The following is a 16,452-nucleotide window of genomic DNA, read 5'->3' on the forward strand; positions in this document are numbered from 1 at the left end:
AATCTGTGGCTGTAACAGGCTGTAACTTCTGGTTCCCATGGGTTGAAGAAGAGTGCAAAAAGGAGCTGGGAAAATCAACTGAGGTGTAAAAACATTCTGCTTCCATTGACAACAGAACACGCACATTGCTTTCCTTTTTTAAAGCTACTTTTTCTTCTCTGAAAAAGGTATGTAATTCAAACCCACTAGGAGCCCAGTTACAGGCAGGATTTCTTTGGCTTATGCTCACAAGCCTGACAGCAGGAGCTACGACAAAGGATCAGAATGTGTGGGCTGCTACGAGTCCCTGAAGCTCGGAGTCACAGCATCGCATTATCTAACATGTAAAAGGGATTTCTACAACTTTGGCAAAAGTGTCAACTTGAACTCAACGACCATAAAATTATATTATATTTACATCTAATTTTCATCTGTAACACACACATGCCTTGATGAAACTTTCTCATATCTGTCAGAAACATCCAGATGGACTCACTCATGAGCTTATAGGCACAGGACTGTGAACAGACTTGTGTAGACTGCACCTTGACTGGTTGGTGGAGGCACACGTACATTGTATGTTGTCTTCTGTACAGTGGTCCAGTGTTTAAGAGCAGTCCCTCTGAGTACATGTACAGACATGCACACACACACAAACAGATGCACAAGCACTTACACTGTATATACCTTCTTTAAAATGGAGGAACAGGGGAAAGTGTCCTTGGAAATGTTCATAAAACTACTATGTACTCAGTTCCTTGTCTAAGTCTACAGAGTCTTCTTGAGTGAGTCTCAACAAGCTACACACACCTGGATTTGAGTAGTTCATTACATTCTTCCTGGTAGATCCCCTCGAGTGTTGATTGGATAGGAAGCGTCTGTGATCTGGGGTCTGGCCACAGATGTTCAATGAGGGCTGAAGCCACTCTCATGTTGGCTTGTGTGTGTCAGTGACTGTACTCTTCAGGTCATTGTCTTGTTGAAAAGGGAACCCAGGCTCAAGTTGCATGCAATCTGCAGAAGGCTTTCTGCATTTGGCTGCATTCATCCTTCTCTCAACTCTAACCATGAGCACTGTCCCTGTCCCTGCAGCTGTGGATCATCCCCAGTACGATGTTGTCACCACACACTCTAGGGATTGCATAGGTCATCCGGCAGCAGCTGATGTTGACCAAACCTGGGAGTTCTGAGAGTTCTCATCAGGCAAGATAATCTTCTTTCCAGTCCTGTCAGACCTCTTGACAAAGTGCTACTAGTTGTTTCTCCAACAGGTTCACGATACTACACAATAAAGGGTCCAAAAGTAAACACTTTTCCGAATACTTTCTGAGGCCAGTCTGTGTTGCACCAACAGATATTACGCAGGTTTTTGACATATGAAAAGAAGATTTGCTTTGTTCAAGTGTTGAGAGTTTGAGTAAGCTTCACTTCAGGCAGCATCACAACTTCACCATTTACTTTCTGTGATAACAAGATACACAGACTTGCCACATCTGTTACTGTGAACACATTTAGGACATGTCCTGCATACTCCTCATAGCCAGTGTGTGTAGAATTGTCTGTTTGGAGTAGTATGGGCCATATTAGATGAGCTGGCATCTGGGTGTGCATGAACACGTGCACGCCTTTTGTTACCACACAAAAAAAGTTCATGCCTGCTCACTTTGTTACATAAAAAAGTACCTAAGTAAATATTATGTTGATTAAAAATTCTTTGTTTGACTGTTTTTGACGCTAAAAATAAAGGAATTCAAACTTTCGCACCAAACTCTTTGTGATTGCCCTGGTTCTATCCCCGTTTAAATGATAAGACACGGACACATTCAGATAAATATTTAACAGGGAAGTGAGAAAAGAAGCTCACATCTGCAAAATAAAGATAGTAGGGTGGACAGTAAAAACACTTTTGATGTCCCTTTTTATTTTTTAAATGTGTTTCATCAACACCAACAGCATCACCTGTGCTCTGGAAAAAGCAATAAAGTGGTAAACAAAGAGAAGGAATGTGCACAAACAGAAATCATAAAAATAAAATATTGGGACATTTCTGCAGAGATTAAGGCAAATGCTTCACCATGATGTGCATGTGTTTGCAGAGGAAATGAGCCTTTAAATTATATGCCCAGAATTCAGAAAAAAAAATGTTATCTATCTACCGAAGGTACATTTGTTCCCCTAAGTTCAGAGTTGTGTGATTGAGCAGCTCTGTTGTTTTTTAATACTTTCAGCAAATGAATTTCCTGTTTTCGTAGATTTGTTGTTGTCTTGCTGTAGATGTAGAAGTGTTTTTAGCATATGTTAGTTACAGTACTCAGGTTTGCAACCAACAGAGGTCAGTAACAATGCTTGGCGTAAAAAAATAAATAAAATACTTACCTAAGATACTTGCATTGCATTTTATCAATGCTTTAGTAAATACAAATTAAAAATTAAAACACTGTAACGATTAATATAATTAATATGGACATGGCACACAGCACAAAGGCTTGCATGCAATGTGTATTGAGGTTGTGTATCTGATTTCCACTGCAGCAGCTGATACTGTAGCTACTATGAATCCCAGCACCTGTTGCTGTGCAACATGTCCTCCCCCTTTAAACACACACACACACATACACACACACACACACACACTAAAGTATTTACCATACTAACCCAAACCTAGTTTTTCACCTCAAACCTAAAACCAGTCTTAACCCTCAAAAGACTCTTTGATGTCCTCACAACACTGCATTAAAATTGTACACACACAAATAAATGCAAACAGACAGGTTATGTCGTCCTGAATAACTTGAAAGACGGAATAAACACAAAGAGCCTCTCTGACTCAGTGAAAAAGGTTAAAGGTGTGGTGCAACAAGAATCCCACTGCCCATTTCCTACTTGCCAATGGCTGTTTGTGTAATTTTGTGATGAAGGCTCTGTTTGATGATCAATATGAAGCTCCTATAATTATAATAATGATATTAATAACAATCAGTATTCTTTGATTTTAGTATTATACATCTATTATTATAAACTAAATCTAAACAACTTAGTGATCAAAGCTGTTTAAAGGCAAAGATTAAGTACACTGAACAGCCAGTATCGGGTTAAACATCAAAAACACGTGGATCTACTGGTGATGTGCAAAGAAAGAGTATTATTTTATTGACAACAAATTACAAAGTTAGTGGTATATTTCATGTATCTGGTTGACTTGTGTAAAAGCTGGATGAGCATCTGTGTTTGGTAAAATAAACCCACATTTCTCCAGGTTGTTTGTTAGGAAGCAAACTTTGAATAGCATGATTTTAAACTTATTCCAACCTTAATTTGCCCGCTGTTAATTTAAGCACACACATTGTTAAGTGAAAGGCTCAATTTTAAACTTTACTCACAAACATACACAACAGCTTATGAAGAAATATTTACAAAGATGTGAAGACATTCATGTGGCTCTGATGGAGGTAGAAAATATAAACCTTTCCTTGACTTAAAAGCTACACTTCTAAAGCTAACTTTCATTTTAACAAAAGAAGTCTCAGATACTTACACAGACACATACTTTTAAAATCTAAAATGACAAATCTTCTTTGTGCGTAGACTCTTGTTTCACTGTTGCTAAAACAGACAAATATGTAAAACACACATTAAAACATCTCTTACATAAACCCCTAAACATTTGGCAGAATGCATTTAGAAATCATCCTGCAGAGCTACACGTTTCTCTGGCTGCTGTTAAATCCATGCTTCATACGCTTTAAAGGAAATGACAAACATTCAATGGCCTGTTTCAATCTTAAAAAATGCACATAGTCACTCTTTCAGTCAGCCAACGTACACAAAATACAGACACATGTAGATGATATTTAGAGTACACAATCAACAATTATTGACCCTCAATACACCCATTAAACAATAATCTATGCATGTCAAAGCTGGACCGGGGAGGTTTCCAATATGACCTGATGTTAGATTGTCTTTTTGCACTGCACTGGCTTAATATGGAAGATATGTGTATAAAAAAAATGCTAATGCTGTCCTTTCAAGCCTTCAGTTTCTGAGTAATATGAAAAGCACTTACGCTATGTGTCGTCTGATTGCTGCATTTTTACAGCAAGTCTAATAGACAATGGTATGAAAACAGATTGCACTGCATGAAAATTATCTTCCCAGCTCTGTTTGAGGGATTACAGCCCAATGTTTGTTTTAAAAAGGAGCTGAAGCAGACGGGATAAAAGGAATGAGTAGATGGATGGTGATGTGACAGAGGGGAACATGATCAAAGGAAGCAGAAAAAAAACAGTTACAGTGTCACAAGTTGGGTCTGAGATGTTTATCAGATACACAAACATACATCATTACTTTAATTTGGACCAGTTTTTTGTTTTTTTATCAGGAAGGAATGAAAAACAGGCAGACTATTTGTGGTAATGTGCGACCATTATTCTAAGTGCGGCTCAAATGAGACCCTCAGATTCAAATACGACTTTAAGCCAGAGGGCAAGCAATATACAGTAGATTCAGAGATTTTGTTTGCATGTGTGGTTTGCTGGCAGAATAAGCTATTGACACTGCAAATGGGATGCTAATATTCCTGCTTGTGCTTCCTGTCTTGAGAGCAAATGCAGAAAACAATGAATCAGAAGTTCCTGATATGGCACTTGTTTAGACTTTAATAACATAGCAGATGGCCCTAGCTGTTTTTATCATTCCACCACGATTCACTCTAAAGCTAAAATCTAACCCAGGTTCTCATAATTAATAATACGATCTGAACACGATTATGTGAGTTTTTAACGCTTGAAACTCTTAGTAAGTCTACTTTTCATTATTGGTTGTTGCATATGAAATGATGGGTATTATAGTGTTCATTAAGATTTACAAACACAATGTTAATCTTGCATGAGCATATATGTTTACAGTTAATATATATCCCTTCATCATCCACATATCATAAAGCTTTCAGTTGTATTGCATAATTTCATGCAGTCCACTGTAACTGCACCATTTTCTTTACTATGTATTATAAATAACAGAAAGATCGTCAGTAGCACTTTACAGTTTAGTAATAACAAAGTAATAAGAGGGGATTCTTTTTCTAACTAAAGTAATAACCAGGTGGTAGCTTGGTCTAAGCAATGGACCAATTAGTAGGGGGTTATATAGTAAATAATCTGGGATGCTGCCAAGTGATCCGTCTATATCGTTACAGATATTGCTATGAAATAAAGTAAAAACAGGTAGTTTTACAATTTAGAGCTCTGCTTTATGGTTATTGCATAGAAACAACTATGTGGATTTCCATGTATTTAGTGCAGCATTTGGTGTTTGGTTTCCACGCTATTACTCATGTGCCAAGCTATTATTTCGTTGTTACTTTAGTAATTACCGTAATAAATTGCATTATAATTTGTTTATGATTAAATTAACCCTGTTGCATTGCTATTAATGACACATTACACCAGATGACTGTGTTATTATGCTAATATATTACCCTTCTACTACCTTTTTATTACCTAGATATTATCCCACTATTACAATTTTATTTGTGCAATATTACTCCTTTGTTGCCATGTTATTACCAATCTGCAACGTGCTATCACTTCATTGTGAGAACTCTGAGTCAATGCTAAGTATTTAATTGCACACATACACCAGTCTGCTAAACACAGACTGTATAAAAACTGGAAGATCAAGGAGGGACAGGGGTCACTTGTAAATGCCAAAAATATCTCCTGTCAAAAACAAAAACAAAACCCCTACATCCTCAAAGAACTAAAATGTGGACACATTATCAACTAAAAACAAAATCTGCTTCATCAAAGTGCTGTTAATTGCACAGTGTAAATTCAAATATCTTGGTCATGCAATTGAAGCCAATTTTCCCTTACAGCTCCCATTAGCAGAACCTTCAGCCTGATTCGGTATTAGGGAACCTGGGGCTAGATCTAAGACCTGTTCAAAGCAAGAATTCGGACTAGCCAGAGTTAACGAGCTGTCTGGGATGTCCAGGCTGCCCTTCCATCTGGATTTCTTCTGAACGCCCAGCATGTCATTCAGGTCAGGGTTTCCATTCATCTTGCCTGGGGAATTAGAGTAAGAGTCTCTCTCTCTGCACCATCCCCATCCTCTCCTTCTTTCCTGACTTCCTCCTTTGGTTCGTAAACAGAGTATCTCTTGAAAGGCGTGTCTGAAGTCAGGGCTACGAGAGTATATGAGTGGGTTAAAGGCCGAGTTGCAGTATCCGAGCCAGTTGAGGACCTTAAAGTGCATCTTAATGTCTCCCAGGTTGAGGAAGGCCATGAGGATGTTGAGGATGAAGAAGGGTAGCCAACACAATGTGAAGGTTCCCATAATAATCCCCAGAGTTCTTACAGCTTTTTGCTCCTTAAGAGAGAACTTCAGGCGCTTTGTGGCAAAGTATTTTCCTCCCCCTTTCTCTGCTCTTGCTCTATGATCTCCTCCCTTTTCTTCTTTACTTTTGTCTATACTTCCAATTTTCTGCATGTTTAGTCTGTCCTCCCCTGCTTGTTCTCTCACCTCAGTTCCTGTCCTGAGTTTATTCATTGCAGGGCTATCATCAGGATAGGCCAACTGTCCAATGCAATGCAAGTTATAGAAATACCTCTCCTGTCCTCTTATTTTCTCCAGCTGCTTCTGAGCCTCCTGGAAGACCCGGGCGTACAAGAAAATCATGACCCCGAGCGGCAGATAAAATGACACAATTGACGAAGACACCGCATACTCTATGTTGGTGTTGAAATCACAGCAGGTGTCATTGGCGAAACATTGTTGGGCTTCCTCATTATGCGCCACCCACAACTTCAGATGGATGGGCAAGAAGGAGATGAGGGAGGCCACTGCCCAAACCCCGAGGACCACCACAAAGGCCCGAGCCCTGATGAGCAGCAGGAGACAAGAGAGTGCAAACAGGTAAAAATGATTGCAATCACATGAGTGAAAACATTGATCATAAACAGATCATAAATACAGTGCGGCTTTGGGCTTTGGTTGTTCAGTAGTGTGATGTAGAAGTATTTCTAAAAATGTGAGGTGGGGAGCTGAACAACAGTTGAGCACAGCAGCTGGTCCGGGAGGGGGCTGGGCTTATGTTACAGCCACACACAGACACAGCAACAGGAGATGTCAAAAATGATAGAAAGCTATTATTTAGATTAAAATCTCTCACCAATTTTTAAATCATCTGGCTGCTAAAGAGTTGCTATTAATTTCCCTAAGGACATGGGACATCATTAACTTACCTAATAAAAGCTGTGCTTTTACATAATAACCTTCACCAACCTAAATATGCTTGTAAGATGCTCATACGGTTTCTAACTAAACAGCCAAATAGATGCTCTCTCATACCTGGTGAGCAGCACTGGGTATCGGAGTGGTGAAGTGATGGCTAGGTAGCGGTCCAGAGCGATCACACACAGCGTTTCAATACTGGCCGTCACACACATGACATCAGTTGCTGTCCAGAACTCACACATGAACTTTCCAAACTGCCAGCCATCCAGCAGGATGTAACTGGAGCCAAATGGGACTACGACCACACCCATGATAAGGTCAGCGATGGCCAGTGAGGCGATGAAAAGGCTGGTGATTGTCTGCAGCCTCTGAAACCGCAGGATAGCCGTAATCACCAGCACATTACCTGGATGAGAAAAATATTAATTTTGAGCATTGTCCTCAAATTAGGTATTTGTATGTCGTACGACGAGCTGTGAATATGTGTTCGCTTTGGTCAATGCAAAATTCTAATTCAAAAACTAATTGAAATGATGAAACATTTTGTAACTTACCAAAAACTATGGCCAGAACCAGAATGGCCATTGCCACACCCATCAGTATGAGCTCTGGATGACTGTACTCTGAAGAGCTTGCTGACAACTCGGAGGAGTTGGTGTTCTGTGACTGGTTAGCCAGTGTTGGCACAGTGCTGAATTCCATGATCTATAGTTATAAACACACAGGGCAACATTTCATCAGTTCAAAAATATTTGTATTGGTGATATGTTTCGATATGAACTTTTGAAGAATTTGAAAAATAGGTAACAAATGCTAAAAGAGCTGACCAGCTTGTGTTTGTTTGTTTGTTTGTTTGTTTGTTTGTTTGTTTGTTTATTAGGAGCACACAGTTTTTAGTGGAATGGGTTAATGGCTGATTTAACAGTCCAATTAAATACAATTACAAGTGAGCTTTGAATCTATTAGACTGCTACAAGGTGGCAACTGATTGTGTTTCATTACACTTCCCATTAATGTGAAGGATTTATTTACTCAAGCCCATAATTTGACAATACACTATGACAGATGACAGAAATACAGTACAGTTTATATAAAATCTAAACAATGGTAATGCATTCTACAAAAGACCTAGTAAATAAGAAAAAAAATTAAGCCAGTCATGGCAATTTAAATAATACTTAGACAGGCACATTCTATACATAAATTATTACATTTAATCAGAAAATGATAGCTACTCATCACCCAGTTGTTAGCCACTGCAAAAGTGTTCTATCCAAACCTTTGGACCATACAGTAACCTTCTGGTGTTATTCAACTGAAAGTTACAGATAGCCGGTCTATACATAATAATACTAATAATACTAATAATACTAATAATACTAATAATACTACTACTAGTACTACTACTACTACTACTACTAATAATAATAATTCATTTTATTTATACATTACAATTTAACATAAACATTTCCAACATAAATTTATATTTAAACTCTACAGAAATGTTTATTTTTATAAATTAGGGTGCTTATATTTATTTACTTCTATACAAACTTATCTGATAACGACTCAACGTGTTAGACCCACAGTATTATTCAGAGTAAATAAAGAATTATACATTATCCTGCTGTGTTTCTTTTCCTTCTAGCCGCCTCCACCCAGAAAACAAAACCTACAACACAAAGTGGATATCTGCCCAGCTCTCTGTAAACCATATCATTACAGATTGCCATTTTAACTTTTAGGGTATAGTTTGCATCCCTTTATTTTAAATCGAAGAAATATATATATTTTTTTCATCAGTGTAATATTTAATACACATTGAGCTAATACAATAGTTATTTCAATATTATTCATCATTCATAACTTTTATTATATTCATCATTGCCTCCTGGATTTTGCCATTAATGTCTACTATCAATGGTTTATATTATAGTACATCCTTTCAGATTGCATCAAATGCTTAACTGTAATCAATATAAGTACATTAAAAGCATTTATTTTCAAGACAATAGAGTTCAGTTTTATGTTTTCATAAGAAAAAGATAATCAATAAATGAGTAATACTTTTTAAACCCAATCTTATTCTTCTAAAGTCACAATATTTGGGCATAAGAAGAACAAAAGGTCTTTATTAACATGCCGTATTGCATCTTTGGAGCTGCATTAGATAAACTAATTGCCCATCATTGAATTAAAGTGTCTAACCCTATCCCTGCATGTGAAGATGAAGTAATAAGGTTATTCACAGAGGAAATGGTTTTTGTTTTTTTTAATTCCTTGGTGTTAGCCTGATTTTATCATATTTGTGGTTTGTGTTTTTGAGCATTTCACCCATGTGTGAGACATCTGCACTGTGTCCTGCAACGATGCGGTTTAACAGCATGCATGTTTCCCATCGCTGTCAGCTGATCAGCTCGGCCAGACCTACAGGTGGAGGCTGAGGAAGAGCTCGGGATATCGGCATTTACATTTAGTCATTTGGCCGACGATTTTATCTAAGGGAGACGACACTGATGCAGAGTACCAGGAGTACTTTTACCACCTGTGCACACAGTGTATCACATGCTGCTCCTGCTCAGAGTGGCCATGCTGACCTCTATGACATTATTAAGACCATCAGTGTTAATGTTGTGCCTGATCACTTTATACTAAATGTCCCAGTATGTGTGAGAGCGACAGCATTGTTGGATCACTGGTATCGCCCCATAAAAATGAATAATTTTTATGTCTCAATCAGTTTTATAGCCATGAAAAAAGTCATTAGCTTTAATTTATACCGCACAGGATCGCTGAGCATAAAAAGGCCATTTTACAGCTTTGGCCTAATTGCCGGCCGACACCCAGTGATCCCTGTTTATTATTCTGACCGTGTTTGTCGGAGGATGGTACTGTGAAGTAAGAAATTAAGACCATGTATGTATGTTTTTTTTTTGTTTTTTTTTGCAACGAAGCTCCAGAAGTTGTTTGCTTAACTTCATTTTCTGTGTGTTTGTACTCTTGGATTTCTATGTCTGTTTGTTCACATATTAATGCCAGAGGTAAATAGGTACATTGATTCACTCACATTTACCAAGTTCTCCTGTGGTCAATGAGCTAACTGTTACACTTGGGGAAGCACTTCGAAATGCCAGGGTGGAACATGACGAGATTGTTTTTGCATGTCAGTCATCTCAGAAGTGATATAAATTGCTGTCCTTAAGAGAAATAAAGCCTTACAGTGCCATTACGTTGCAGCAAAAATTAATTTTCAGTGTCTGTGTGCTGTGTATTCAGTCAATCATTCTGTCTGGAGTTCACAGCAGTGCATTTGTTTGAATTTGTCATCGCTCCCAAAGTGTCCCCAATTCAACACATTTACCTTTAGAGTACGAGGTGGTGCCAGTGGGTGGGGTACATGATGAATCTCCTGTAACCGAACTGCAAACTAATTTTAAAAAATCAATCCTTCATTACTGATGTCTAGAAAGCTGTTTCCATTGTAATGAATGGCGCATAGCACATAATGTAATGCTCACCCACACAGGTTAAACATAAAGAAAGAAAAATCATGTTAATTTTCATTAATATTTTGTAAAACGTAAAATTATTGCACTTGATGCTTTCTTCCAAAAGCCTGAACACGATCCTTGGATACAGATGGACCATAATAATGGCTTGTAACTGGTCACTGCCCCCATTGATCAGAATCAATAAACTGGGTGGTTACGTGCACTAATATTTAGTCAATATTGAACAACAGGCTCAGCTCTTCTCTCTGCCCGAGCTGTTTAGACAGTCACATACATACAAAGACACCTGACCACCTCAGCCGGACCAATAATCAAACACAAAAGATTTACTGAGACTTAAATGCCCCAATATTTAGCCAGTGGAAGCGTAGGTGGTGGCAATTAAGCTGAGCTCTCAAACACACAGAAGAGCACACAAAAGCCCAAACAGACACAAACAAGTACACGTGCAAGCACAAAAATACACATGGTCGCACAACACCCAGCTTGCACAGTGATTAGCCGGGTAAACTGATGACAGTCAACAAGACTGAAAAGAAAGACAGATTTCTATCTGCACAAACACTCTAACAATGAGTAATAAAACATAGACTAAACATTAAGACACTGAATTACTAATATAAAAAAAATTATGGTCTTTTTATATAGTAGAAGGTTAAAATAAAGATAAGGGTACGATGCTGTCTAAATACTTTGGTCTTTTGAGACTTGTCTTTCAAACTCATCTATACAATAATTTGATCGATAATGAAAAATAATATGTGATCATAAATGATCATAAAACTATCTTTTGTCAGAAGACCTATGATAACAAACCCACACAGGCTTTTCAATACCTGAACACATTTATAAAATATGTGAAGACCTCAACATTTTGCAGTTTAAAAGGTGCAAGAATTGAGCTGATCCGGATTTATTTATTTAACCCGGAATTCTGTAAATACTTTACAATTATTCCTAGCTGTGTGCACCAGCAGACACTTGTTGGAAATGGCTCTTGAAATAGCCCCAGATGTAAATGTTTGTACACAAATGCATGTACTCGTGAGAACACAGTGTGTGCATGAGACATAAATATGAACCATGCTTGCAGTCAATTTTCCTACCTCCAGACTCCGTTCTGTGCTCTCCAATCCAGTGATTTGATAACCCAGAAGTGTTTAAATCCACGACACAAAGTTTCATTATAATGTGTTTGTCAGCCGTCTCTTTTAGTCTTTTGGTCTCTCTTCCTCTTTTGCTGAGTTATGCTGGACTAGTGTTTTGTGTGTGACACACACATGCACACACACACACACACACAGACACACACACACACACTGTTTCTCTCTCTCTCGGTCGTGTACATGCTCATGTGTAAACACACTCTTCCAGCCCTCAACCACACTTGCCCTTTTAGAAACAGACGAGCCCATCACCCTTTTTATAGGCGAGCCTCTGTGACATCACAACCAGACGGTAGCCTATCAGAGCGCGAGGAATGGCTTTTAGTGTATATCGCATGTCTGCAGTGTACTGACAGCTTGGCAGCACCCTGTGCCGTGTGGGACACCTAAGTTTTCTAACCTTTATTTATTTAAAGAATGCTTTCCGAGCCCTTTTTCAGCTCCACCCGGCTTCACATTGACACTGTGAAGCCAAATAAAAACAGACTCTTGTTTTTGGCTGCTCAGTAGCTGAACTGCTGCAGTTTAAAACATTACAACAATACGGCTTTAACCTTAATACTTTAACATTTTCCTCTAGCATCTACTCTAAAGTAATTTTTTCAGAGGTTGTTTTATTATACTTCACCAGACACTGAACTGAAGTTTGGTGGAAGTTAGTGGTCAGATAAGACAAACCAAACCAAACGAAACAAACCCTTGAGGGAAACCTGGTTGCATGTTGAATCCAGGTTAGTGGAACTTAGGGCAAATGTACACAGTACGTTAAGTAATATGATATCTGCTTCTTGTTCTGTGGGTTAATAGATTATAATAATAACAGCATTGTATTACTGAGTTTTTATAAGAACAGACTAAAAGAGGTATTCACAGCTAAACAGCTACTTCGACCAAACTAAACCCAAAATGCAGCTTTATTACTGATACATGGTGATTTTATTACTGGGTATTCAAAACAATTCGAGCTTTTTCAGTTCTTCAGAGTTGAATATTTATATGAAGATGTTGTCAACATCCTTCAACAGCGCAGACTGATGATTATTTAGCTGAATCAAAATCTTTCCAAGGTTTAAAATGAAAAAAAATAATAATAAAAAACATAAGGCAACACTTAACACCACACAGATTTACAAAACCAAATAAATAGTCATATTTAACACACCCACCCAACCACCCACACACACACACACACACACACACACACACACACACACACACACACATACATAACAACTAATAAAACCTGACTAAAATCCAAAATTGCTCAAAAGGTCAGAGGTGTGCCATTCAACAGTCCTAAATAGCCTCAGGGGATGTGCTTCTTTCAAACCTCTCAAAGCAAAGTTGTCTGAACCTCCTCCCAAAAGGTATTTCCTTAAAGACAGACGCTGCTGGGTGGGAATCATCCCTGACAATGTTCTGTACTTTTTGGTGGGGCCGAACTTTATAAATTAAAGTGGCTGATGGAACTAATGATTAATTAATTTTACATGCAGTCATGACCCAAAATAGATACATTTATAGGAATGACCACATTGATGAGGGATTTAATATCCGGACTTTGCAGTTGAAACACATAAAACAATATTTTACTTATATTGTCATAAGAGCTTGATAAGAAATTATTTTATTGTGTTAAGTGTATTTGGAGCCTCCACCTCTCAGACAGGCAATCTCCGGTTGTGTGCCACATGTGTGAAAGGGAAACGCTAGACAATGTCCGGACCTGATTGGCCAGACATTGTCCAGAGTTACAAGAGAAAAGCGAATCACCAGACAACAGGAGTTCCTCAAGGATCAGTCCTTGGCCTCCTGCTGACACCCATCTGTTGTCATCTCTGGTGTGAAGGACAGTGAATAACTGCACCTTCCTAACCCCAAGTCATTTTTAAACCTTACACTCCAGAACAGGCCACGGCACTGTACTGACTCTGGACTGAGGGCCGCCACATCACACGAGGAGTCTGGGCTCACTTGTCTCAGTCAAGGCTCAGTCCAGGAACTAAATTGGTGGACTGACCTTCACAGTGAAGCTAAATGCATATGGATGTTCACTGCACTAATCCTAAATCATTTTGCACGGAACTGTCCACCAAATTAATGTAATGTAGTTGTTTCCCACTTACTTAGTTTTATCGATCACAGTGTCTAGTTCAAGGACATTTTAATACGTGCTCAGTAGGAGCCAGGCATTGAACCATTAAACCTTTGACTTCTGGGCGACCCACTTTACCGTATTTTACCACAGCCAACCAGGCAGCGTTTTTGTACTTGATGACAATTTTCCACATATAGAGCACACAGGAACCTGCTAAACCACAGAATGTCTCTGAACACAGTGTTCTGTCTGCTTAGTGGAGATGACTCGCTGCACATGCAAAACGACAATTGTTCCCACACACATGCACCACATGCGGTGCAGTTGAAGCACTGTGAGCCGACACGGGAGCAGTTTGCATGCAGGTTAGCAGCAACTAACCACCCCACCACAAAGCATCGACATTATGCTGCTATGCTGTGTGAAATTTAATGTCACTAGTACAAATGAAAACACCTTTGTAAAAATATGTGTGAATTGGTGTCCGTATTTTGTTTTCAGTTGCAGCAAGAAAGGAAACCTTAGATATGTGTGGTCGTAATGTCCACACAATAGATTTATTCTTTGATTTTTGTTCATGCCAGCTGAGTCAAAATTTGTTCTTTTTGTTGGCCCCTGTAAACAGGAAACATTTCAACCACAGTGAAAAACTTGTAACATGACTGTTTCCTCTTTCTTTAAATTTCTTTCTTTATTTCTTCTTCTCCTTTTAAATTGTGTCGTTCTCTTCATGATTTGTTTTGTGGTGGCTTGTTTGTCAGGAAGCCCAGAGCAACACATGTGTGGCCAAAACGGACTGATTAAAGATAACGCGGTGATCATTTAAACAAAAGTCTTTGCTATTATGTTTCGACCACCCTGCGACTATGCATCTGCAAATGCATGCGGACGTCATCCAGAGGAATTCCTTCGCCTGCAGAGGAAACCGCTGCTGGTACCCTGAAGGACAAAAACTGAGCGGGTGACTTGCGAGATGATGCAAGCAAAAAGTTATCTGCACTTTGATCAAGCTTCTCTTTACTTGATTGCTCTTCTTTGTATGGGAAAAAAAGAAACACAGGGCAATCAGGATAGCTGAACACATTTCTCGCCACACCTCTTCCTCTCCCTGTCCTTAACCCTTCCTCTCTCATGCCATATTCTCAGCTCCATACGTCATCTTCTAACTGCTAATGTAGCATCACTTGGCATCCAAATTGTGCTCCTTCATTCTTGCTTGAAAACTTTCCAGACCTTTTTTTTCACCTGTCCTCAACCTCACCACAGACTTGACCATGGTCATTGCAAAATGGTGCAATTGTGTAAAACAATCGAATTGAAATTCTACATTTATGGGCTACACATGAGTCTTGGAGCGGAAGTCAGGGTGAATGCATTCAGACTCCTGTGGTCACAAACCGATCTTTCGAATGATATCACTTGTTATAATATCAGTAATTTATAGTTTAAATAGGTGGGGGGATTTTCTCATGGGTGTGTCGCTGTTCATTTCTTTTCTCAAACTGACTTTAGTGAGTAGTTTTTTTTTATTAACCCAAACCACAGTCTAACCATGTTCTCATGCTCTGTGTTTTTTTTTGTAACCATAAAAATTAAGGTCTGACATATGACAAAAGACCACTGAACCAACTATAGTTATAACTAAAGTTTTTTTCATTTACATAATATTTAATGCACATACAGCTATTCTTTCGGTATCAGAAATTAATTAAATATAATTTTTAAATCGTTAATCAAGGGGATGCAAGCTTTTGCACAAATTTATTTTATTTTACTATATTGTTTCTGTCATTTTTTGCAGTGATGTATCTTCTCATAATGACTAAAGCCTGATTGAACTATTATTTAGTTCACACTTTGACACAACTGCTGCCACTTGAAATTCAGCCTCACGATCTTCAAAATAATCACATTAGCCAGCAAAGCCAAGGTAAATGGCTTTAACATGACCGTAAGGACAAATAAAAAGAATTTCACAGGGTGTGTGTGTGTGGCACATACTTTTAGCAACAGTAGTAGTGTGGTAGAGTATTATTTTTCATATATTCGCCTTAATATTACCGCAATTTTTACTACCTTAATATATAGATGAACATTTTTAATCCCTCAAATGTGTTAAAGATCAGAATAAACACATTTTTCACCATTTCATTCGAAAATATTTCAATACTAAGCGAAGCACCATGTATATACCAGAAAAAATGTAGTGAGACAGCAATCCATCCAAATTACTGGGAGGAAAAAACACATTCCCAGCCTTAGCTGGGTGTTTGGTGCAGTGTATTCATTCTTTTAAGAGAGGCCCTCTGTGTTTGGTATATCCTGTACATAATGTGCATCTGGACCACTGAGACCACCCTTTACTGTTTCCTGCTGCAATATCCTACACTGGCTTGTCCAGCGTTTTTACAACTTATTTTTCCTGTACCAAGATCTGACAATAGCTACACTGACAGCA

At 38.4% G+C, this 16,452-nt stretch overlaps 1 protein-coding gene across 1 annotated transcript; it reads right to left on the reverse strand.

Annotated features, from left to right (window-relative positions):
* Positions 1-3,959: 3,959 nt before the first annotated feature.
* On the reverse strand, positions 3,960-12,137 carry LOC137108079 (beta-2 adrenergic receptor-like). Its single transcript, XM_067492362.1, has 4 exons — positions 11,837-12,137; positions 7,773-7,923; positions 7,333-7,624; positions 3,960-6,862 (listed from the first exon to the last, which is right to left on the reverse strand). The coding sequence occupies exons 2-4, from the start codon at positions 7,918-7,920 to the stop codon at positions 5,827-5,829; spliced, it is 1,476 nt and encodes a 491-aa protein (XP_067348463.1). The 5' UTR covers positions 7,921-7,923; positions 11,837-12,137; the 3' UTR covers positions 3,960-5,826.
* Between the last annotated feature and the right edge of the window lie 4,315 nt (positions 12,138-16,452).

Source organism: Channa argus, chromosome 22, assembly GCF_033026475.1.
Source record: "Channa argus isolate prfri chromosome 22, Channa argus male v1.0, whole genome shotgun sequence".
Taxonomy (NCBI): Eukaryota; Metazoa; Chordata; class Actinopteri; order Anabantiformes; family Channidae; genus Channa; species Channa argus.

Coding starts and splice junctions, on each gene's coding strand:
- LOC137108079 (XM_067492362.1), bottom strand. CDS start 7,920: ATGGAATTCAGCACTGTGCCAACACTGGCTAACCAGTCACAGAACACC. Junction 7,625..7,772: donor GGTTCTGGCCATAGTTTTTG/GTAAGTTACAAA, acceptor TTTCTCATCCAG/GTAATGTGCTGGTGATTACG. Junction 6,863..7,332: donor TACCCAGTGCTGCTCACCAG/GTATGAGAGAGC, acceptor GCTGCTCATCAG/GGCTCGGGCCTTTGTGGTGG.